The 8214-nt window shown below is 46.3% G+C and overlaps 1 protein-coding gene across 2 annotated transcripts; it reads left to right on the top strand.

Annotated features, from left to right (window-relative positions):
* The first annotated feature begins 761 nt into the window (after nt 1-761).
* LOC113609778 (C-C motif chemokine 15-like) lies at nt 762-4424 on the top strand. Of its 2 annotated transcripts, none has more exons than XM_027087404.1 (4): nt 762-894; nt 2922-2969; nt 3451-3565; nt 3963-4424. In XM_027087404.1, the coding sequence occupies exons 1-4, from the start codon at nt 837-839 to the stop codon at nt 4099-4101; spliced, it is 360 nt and encodes a 119-aa protein (XP_026943205.1). In that variant the 5' UTR covers nt 762-836; the 3' UTR covers nt 4102-4424. The 2 variants fall into 2 exon arrangements, with proteins under 2 accessions (XP_026943205.1, XP_026943206.1); XM_027087405.1 differs by having other exon boundaries at nt 3454-3565.
* Nucleotides 4425-8214: the final 3790 nt, after the last annotated feature.

Genomic DNA, 8214 nt, shown 5'->3' on the forward strand with positions numbered 1-8214 from the left:
CTCTGAACCAGCCTGTATAACTGAAGTAGAATGAGTGAGGGGAAGTAATAGGGTCTGAAAACAGAGAGAAAACAGGGACCAGAGCACATAGGGGCTTGTAGGCTCTTAGAAGGATTGGGCTTTACACTGGGGAGATTAAAAAGCCATGGGTGGGGTTTAAACAGGATTGACTTGATCTGATTTATATTTTAACAGGATCGCTCTGGCTGCAATGTTGAGAATGAAGTGAAACAGGGCAAGGGCAGAGGAAGAAGACAAATTAGGAGGTTTTTGCAAGAATCCTGGTGAGAGATAAGGTTGGCTTGGACAAGATGGAGAGGGTAGATATGGTGAAAAATAATAAGACTCTGGACACATTTTTGAAAGTAGACCCAAAAGTATTTATTAATGGATTGGATGTGGGGGTGAAACAAAAGATAACATGACCGGGTTCACACGTTAGAGCATCCTCTCTGGTCACCCCTGATGACAGGCTGCTCGTGCCCTTGAATGGGGTTAACTCCCGAGGAAAAAATTCTGGTTAAAGTATTCAGTGAACCTCCTAGAGGAAGTATCCTTCATAAACTAGTCCCTCCCTTTGCCTGTATCCATTGGGCAGTTGGGAAAACCTCAAGTCATCCTTGCCCTCTACTTCCTGTTACCTTCCCAGCCTTGTTCCCTTTTTTAGAAATAGTGTGTTGTCTGTTATTCAGCCAAAGAACAGCATTCTGACCTCCGCCTTGTGACTTCCTGGTCCCCCTGTTCTTATAAATACAAGGGCAGAGCTGGGGTCTGGGGGAGTCAGAGAGCAGAGAGCCCAGGAGTCCTCAGGCTGGTACTGGCTGTGCACGGGGAAGATGAAGACCTCAATAGCTGCCCTCTCCTGCCTCATCCTTGCTGTCCAGGCTGCAGCTGGTGAGTTCAGTGAGCCTTCTCACAGGTAGGCAGGTGGATGGTGACCCTCAGTCCCAGGGAGGAGACGCAGAGGGACACCTTTGTCCCAATAGGGATGTGATACTTGGTTAAAAGCAGCAGCAGTAGGTATAGACCTCTCCCTGCAGCCTTCGGTCCCTGGGGAAAACTGTATACAGGTGACTGGTCCCACCTGGGGAAACAATTCTCTCCCTTTCATGGCCAGAATTATATGACACTTTCTCTTAGCTGATATAGGACTATTATCAGCTACATCAAGAGAACTGTAGTACAATTGTAAATCTGTAGAAAGAGGTATAGAATTCTATGATGTTAGAGTTATTATATACCCTCTGGTGTAAAACTATCATTTCAGGGAGGAAATTGGACAAGCCGGGCGAGTGACTCACCCAAGTCTACTTAACCACATTTATTTATTTACTTAACAAATAAATATCTAGTCCTTTCTGTGTGAAAGCAGGCACCGTTCTAAGTGTCTTACAGATATTAATACATTGGATCCTCCTAACAATGCTGTGGGGTAGACTATCAGCAAATTATATGGTTTTGCTTATTATTATTCTCATTTTACAAATGAGAAAGCTGAGGCATAGAAACCGTAGGTAAATTGCTCAAGATCACACAGCCATAAGTGGTGGCATTAGGATACAAGCTAGTTAGCAAGCTGTTATGGAAAGACATGTCATTTAAGACTTTATTTTGCAAGCCCCACACACATCATACCAAGCGTGTTGAAGTGTGTGCACATGCCTCATTTAATATAATTCATATGTAACTATATAAGAAATGAACTAAAAGTTTAGTTGTGTTTGCCTAATTAGCATAGTACAGGTCTACAACCCCTTATCAAAATCTCTGGGGCTAGATGTATTTTGGAATGCAGAATTTTTCAGGTTTTAAAAAGATAATAAAATATGACCCAGCAATTCCTTTTCTTGATATACCCAAAAAAATTGAAAGCAGATACATGAAGAGATACCTGTACAACCGTGCTAACAGCAGCATGAATTTTAATCTCCAAAAGGGGGAGGCAACCCAAGTGTCCACTGACAAACAAATGGATTGAAAAACAGGGTATATACATACAATGGAATATTATTCCGCCTGAAAAAATAAGGAAATTCTGATACATGCTACAACATGGATGAATATTGAAGACATAATGATAAGTGAGACAAGCCAGTCACAAAAGGACAAATAGTATAATTCCACTCATATGCGGTACTTCAAGTAGTTAAATTCAGAGACAGACAGTAGAATGGCGGTGGCCCAGGGGATGCGGTAGGGGGAAATGGGGAGTTATTGTTTAACGGGTACAGAGTTTCAGTTTTGCAAGAAAAAAGTTCCATGGATGGATTGTGATGAGTTGCACAATATGTGACTGTACTTAATGTTACTGAACTGTACACTTAGAGATGATTAAAATTGTATACTTTATATTATGTACATTTTATCACATTCTAAAAATATATATATTTTAAAAGGTAACACATACCTGGACGTTACTTAACATCCCTGACAGAGTCTGAGAGACGCATTAACCAAACACAGTAATATTTCTGCAGCAAACACATTTACTCCTATGTTAAAGGAGTAAATAAAGCCTGTAGATAGCCTCCCTTCACTTTGGGTGACATTGTACCACCAAATCATTTAATGAAACATTTGTCTGCTTCCAGAGTCCTGTGAATTCCAAAAATGTGTAGAAAGCATTGTGGACCGTATCACATTATGTAGCTAATCAACTGATTTATTTGTGTTGGATTTGCAATTTGCTTTTTGTATTCAAGTCAATAGAATGTTTTCATGTCTCAAACTTCTTCAAACGTTCCCTGAAAAGTCTCAGGGCCTTGGTAGAGAAAATGGGTCTGGAGGCAGGTCTGGTCCAGTGGTCCAGCATCCTTGCCTCCCTACCAGGGGATGGGGTTGAGGAATGAGATAGATGGAGATGTTGAAACAACTGCTTCCCAGTAATTTTTCTTCCCTTCTCTACTGTTTCTCTCAAATAGAACACCTGATGCCGAACCTGAAGAACGAACACTTCATGTTTCACGGAGGTAAAGTTTTGTTACGGTATATATATATATCTGCTCAATGGCTTCGGTCTACCTCGTTTACAGGGCCTGGGGGGAGAGGAGGGTCCTATGGGTGGTGAACATCTCCAAGGAATTTCAGGATGGGCCATGGGTCTACAGGTGGCCTCTTCCGTAGATGACTTCTATTCCACCTGGCTGTCCCAAGAGCTGGCTCATCTGGGGGAGGGGGGAGGGGTGTTCTCTGATGCCCCCTGCAGGCCTCAGACCCTTCCTCTTCTGGGAGGAATGGTCCTGCTCTGTTGTGGCCCCGCCTGGATGCCCTCCGACACACAGCTCAACCCTGGGGAGAGTGAAGCAAGGAGACACCAGCAAGTGCTGGCAGAGAAGGAAAACATCACTTTCGAGTCTTGCACCTTCTTACCCTTCCCAGTACTCAGGAGGAAAGGGGGAAAGGATCTAGTTTTCCTCAGACTCAGTCCTTAAGTGACCCTTTCTCTTGCAGCAGGCTTTCACCGTCCCACTGACTGCTGCACCTCTTACACCCAAGTAAAAATCCGATGTGTATCCATGAAAGATTATGTAGAAACGACCAGTGCATGTTCCCGGCCTGCTGTCATGTAAGTGCCAAGCTCACTGGCCATGTCTGGGGGTGTGGGGGGAGGCACCTGATGGATGGATGTCCAGAAAAGTCCCACCCTCTGGATCCTGCCAGGTCAGCTGAGGCTTATGTCCTCATTAGGATCCATCAGGTATGAGATGTTCCCAGGGAAGAGGGAAGCTAGGGAAGGAAGGAGAGAGCAGGAGGGACGCTGCCCAAGGAAACTCCACGAGTCACTAAGGGAGTCTCGGAGCCTGAGGGAGGGTCTCAGAGAGGGGCCACTGAGCTCCTGCAGCAGAGAAAGGAAAGAACAGGCTGGGCCGAGTGGGAATCTGAGGGGCAGGGAAGATGGGCCTCCCCATTCCCATTTGCTGAACCCTCCTCTGTTTGTAATCTTTCCCCCCTTTGCTCCCCAGCTTCATCACCAAAAGGGAGAAGCGTGTCTGTGCTAATCCCAAAGATGAGAATGTTCAGAAATGCACGTTGGACCTGAAGCTAAGATCAGTGGCCAAGGACCTGAGAACACTATCTCTTGAGAAGAGATACTTGAAGTAGGCCCCCTCACCTCCATCTCTCTAGCCCAGACTACCTCCTAGGTGGGCCCTGGCCTGAATTATTTTTTAAAAAGCAACAATTACTGTTCTGTTCTGGTTACAAAAGCAGTGCATTAATAAAGAGTATCCAATTTAACTTTAACTTTAAGAGGAAAAAGAATCTGTCGGAATTGCTGAACTTTGGATTTGCGTTTTTGTCAAAACAAGACATCATAGTAGAGTTTTTTAAAAGCTAAAAACATGACATTCAAGTATAGATTGAATATGTGTCGAAGATGTATTTAACCCATTAATGAAGGAACAATTAAACTGATTCAAAGATCATCTGAGGAACAGAGGTTTATATAGTTATTGGGGATGGCATTCTGAAATGTTGTTAGAGAAAAACAAATTAATATCCTATAGGGCAGGGGTCCCTAACTCCTGGGCCGTGGACCGGTACCAGTCCGCAGCCTGTTAGGAGCCTGGCTGCACAGCAGGAGGCAAGTGGCGGGTGAGCGAGAGAGCGAAGCTTCTGCCGCTCCCCAGTGCTCGCATTGCCACCTGAACCATCTCCCCTGCACCCCATCTGTGGAAAAACTGTCTTCCACAAAACCGGTCCCTGGTGCCAAAAAGGTTGGGGACCGCTGCTATAGGGCAATAAATCTGTAACTTTGGGGATTATCTTTTCTACTAGACAAAAATCCCTTGCATCTGTGCTTGGTAAAAAGCTACAAGTTACAAGACATAGAGAAGGAACCACAATAAGACGTGTAGGGGGGCAGACTTATGATGTAGTCAAGTCCCATACTCCCTGGTAGGTGACCCACAGACTGGAGAATAACTCCATTGCAGAGGTTCTCCCACAAGAGTGAGAGGTCTGAGCCCCACATCAGGCTCCCCAGCCCAGGGGTCCTGAACCAGGAAGACAAGCCCCCAGAGCATTTGGCTTTGAAGGCCAGCAGGGCTTAATTTTGGCAGTCCCAGAGAACTGGGGGAAATAGAGACCTTACTCTTTAAGGGCACACACAAAATCTCACAGGCCTTGGGACCCAGAGCAAAAGCAAACATTTGATAGGAGCCTCGGTCAGACCTACCTGCTGATCTTGGGGAGTCTCCCAGAGAGGCAGGAGGCAACCGCAGCTCACCCTGGGGACATAGACACTGGCAGTAGGTATCCTTGGGAGCTCCTCCTACCACGTGGACACTGGCGCTGGGGGGCACCTCTGTGGAATCTTCCCTCTAGCTTATTGCTCCAGGATCCAGCCCTGCTCTGGCCCAACAGCTTGTAGGCACCACTGCTGGGACACCTCAGGCCAAGCAAGTCACTGGGTGGGAACACAGCCTCACCATCAGCAGACAGGCTGCCTTAAGACCCCCTGAGCCTACAGCCGCCTCTGGACATGGCCTCACCCACCAGAGTTCCAGAACCCAGCTCCACTTACCGGGGGGCAGGCACCAGCCCCAGAATCCTCAGGGCCCCAGCTCTGCCCTACAGGAAGCCTGCTTTAGCCTCTGGACAAGCCTCACCCACCAGGGGGCAGACACCACATGCAAGAAAACCACAATCCCACAGCCTACAAAACCAGCCTGCCCACCAGCAGGCCAGATCCTACCTTGGGACCAGCTGGGCCTCAATCTTGCCCACTAGCAGGCCAACACAAGCTTTGGGACAACCCGGACATCATCACAGCCAATTTATCAGGACCTGCTCACCCCCACCACCAGTGATCTGACACCAGCTCTGGGACCCCTGAGCCCTGAAACCAGACTCCAGGATCCGGCTCTGCCTGCCAGTAGTCTGGCACTAACCCCAAGACCTGGCTTCGCCCACCAGTAGGCAGATAACACCCTGGAGTCTTCTAGATCCTGACTCTGCCCACCAGTGAGCCAGCACTAGCCCTGGGGCTCCCTGGAGTTCTGCAGTCAGCAGCCTTGTGACCAGGCCCTACTAACCAGCAGCCAACAGCTCCATACAAGGCAGAACCTGGCAAACAAAGAGACCAGGGCCAACTAAGCCTATCAGACACCCACATAGCCCGCCACAACAGAAGGAACCACACAGCCCCCACAGGGGGAACCCCTAGAGCACACAGCTTGGATGATGAGAGGGGCATGTACGACTGGGATGCACAGGACGTCTCCTGCAGAAGGCCACTTCTCCAAGGTTAAGAAATATAATTCATGTACCAGATACCTAAAAATACAAACAGCAACTTAGGCAAAATGAGGTGACTGAGGAAGATGCACCAGACAAAGCAACAAGATTAAACCTCAGAAGAAGAACTAAGTGAAGTGGAGATAGGCAATCTACCCAAGAAAGAGTTCAGGGTAGCGACTGTAAAGATGACCAAAGAACTTGGGAGAAAAATGGATGCACAGAGCAAGAAGTGAGAAGTCGGGCTTCCCTGGTGGCACAGTGGTTGAGAGTCTGCCTGCCGATGCAGGGGACACGGGTTCGTGCCCCGGTCCGGGAAGATCCCACATGCCACGGAGCGGCTGGGCCCGTGAGCCATGGCCGCTGAGCCTACGCGTCCGGAGCCTGTGCTCCGTAATGGGAGAGGCCACAACAGTGAGAGGCCCGCGTACCGCAAAAAAACAAAAAAAAACAAACAAAAAAAACCCCACAGAAATTCTGATTCAGTAGGACTAGGTGGGGCAAAGAATCAGCATTTCCACCAAGTTCCCAGGTAATGCTGATGCTGCAGGGTGGAGTGGAAATTTGAAGAGGAACTCTCACTCTCAACACTGTAACTTCAGCATTGTTTGCAACTTTTATATAAAGCACATATTTCTTTAGTAACCAAAAACTAATTTCAAAGAATTGAAAAAAAAAAGAATCTTCATTGTCTTTTCAAGGACAAACAACAAAATGGGCCGGCTTTTGACTTGTGTTAATTCTTGATTGTTTTCATGATGAAGCTTATCAAAGCTACTTAATTATAAAAGAAATATACAATTGGGAAAAGTTTAAATATGGCTAAATAAGTCTGACAACCAATTTTGAATTTTTAAAAGTAAAAATCTTAGAAGGGCAAAATAACTAGAAAAATATGTGCTTTAAAGCTGTAAAAAGAAAAATCCATATTTTTACTATTTCACTTTTAGAACCACAGACAAGACTTTTAAAGTAAAGGAAAAAAAAAGATTTTAAAAGTAATATAGCTCATTCCCTTTTCTCTTGGTGTGAGCCAGTGCTTGGACAGAGGGCATGACCCACTTGGTTGAGGCCGGTGGAGCTGGAAGACTTCTCACACACAGGCAATGAAGCAAAGAAGTAAACATATTAAGGGTCCCACCCACCCTTTCTATATTATTCAATTTTTTTTTAATCAGTGCATATGTGTTGCTTTGAAAAACATTTTTAACATTTTTTAAAATAATTTTATTTATTTATTTTTGGCTGCATTGGGTCTGGGTTGCTCTGCGCGGGCTACTCTTCATTGCAGTGCGCGGGCTTCTCATTGCAGTGGCTTCTCTTGTTGTGGAGCACGGGTTCTGGACACACGGGCTTCAGCAGTTGTGGCATGTGGGCTCAGTAGTTGTGGCTCGCGGGCTCTACAGCACAGGCTCAGTAGCTGCGGCGCACGGGCTTAGTTGCTCCGCGGCATGTGGGATCTTCACGGACCAGGGCTTGAACCCGTGTCCCCTGCATTGGCAGGCAGAATCTTAACCACTGTGCCACCAGAGAAGTCCGATATTTTTAACATTTTTTAAACAGGCACTGCATACTCACCAGTGAGCAGCAGGAGAACCTTTAAGGTCTCTGATTATGTTGCCACTGAAGTCCATTCATCCCACTGTTTTGCAATTTTCATTTACTTTTTTGAGTCCCTCTTCACGCTATGAGTCCTCTGAAGTCAGGGTCACCTCCAAGCCTAGCCCATGATATTATGGCAAAGAAGTGATGTGGTCACTAAACCCATTCTCTCTTGTCCCTGGGCACACAGATGATCTATATTTTCCTTACCTTTGTCATTAAGTTGGAGCCAGGTGACTTCATTTTGTCCATGGAGTGCAAGTGAAAGTAATTTATACTATTTCCAGAACTGGGCCATAAAAATCTGCCCATCCCTCTCTGCTTCTCCCCTTTTGTAGTAAACTTGGAGGCCTCTTGTGGAAAATGGCGGCATTA

This window comes from Aethalodelphis obliquidens, unplaced genomic scaffold (assembly GCF_003676395.1).
Source record: "Aethalodelphis obliquidens isolate GAN/ISIS:26980383/991018 unplaced genomic scaffold, ASM367639v1 scaffold58, whole genome shotgun sequence".
NCBI classification, from domain to species: domain Eukaryota; kingdom Metazoa; phylum Chordata; class Mammalia; order Artiodactyla; family Delphinidae; genus Aethalodelphis; species Aethalodelphis obliquidens.

What these genes read in the sequence shown, in the direction of transcription:
- LOC113609778 (XM_027087404.1), top strand. Translation starts at nt 837, where the DNA reads ATGAAGACCTCAATAGCTGCCCTCTCCTGCCTCATCCTTGCTGTCCAG. An exon ending in TGCTGTCCAGGCTGCAGCTG is followed by an intron (nt 895 to 2,921) that starts GTGAGTTCAGTG and finishes TCTCTCAAATAG; the next exon opens with AACACCTGATGCCGAACCTG. An exon ending in ACACTTCATGTTTCACGGAG is followed by an intron (nt 2,970 to 3,450) that starts GTAAAGTTTTGT and finishes TTTCTCTTGCAG; the next exon opens with CAGGCTTTCACCGTCCCACT.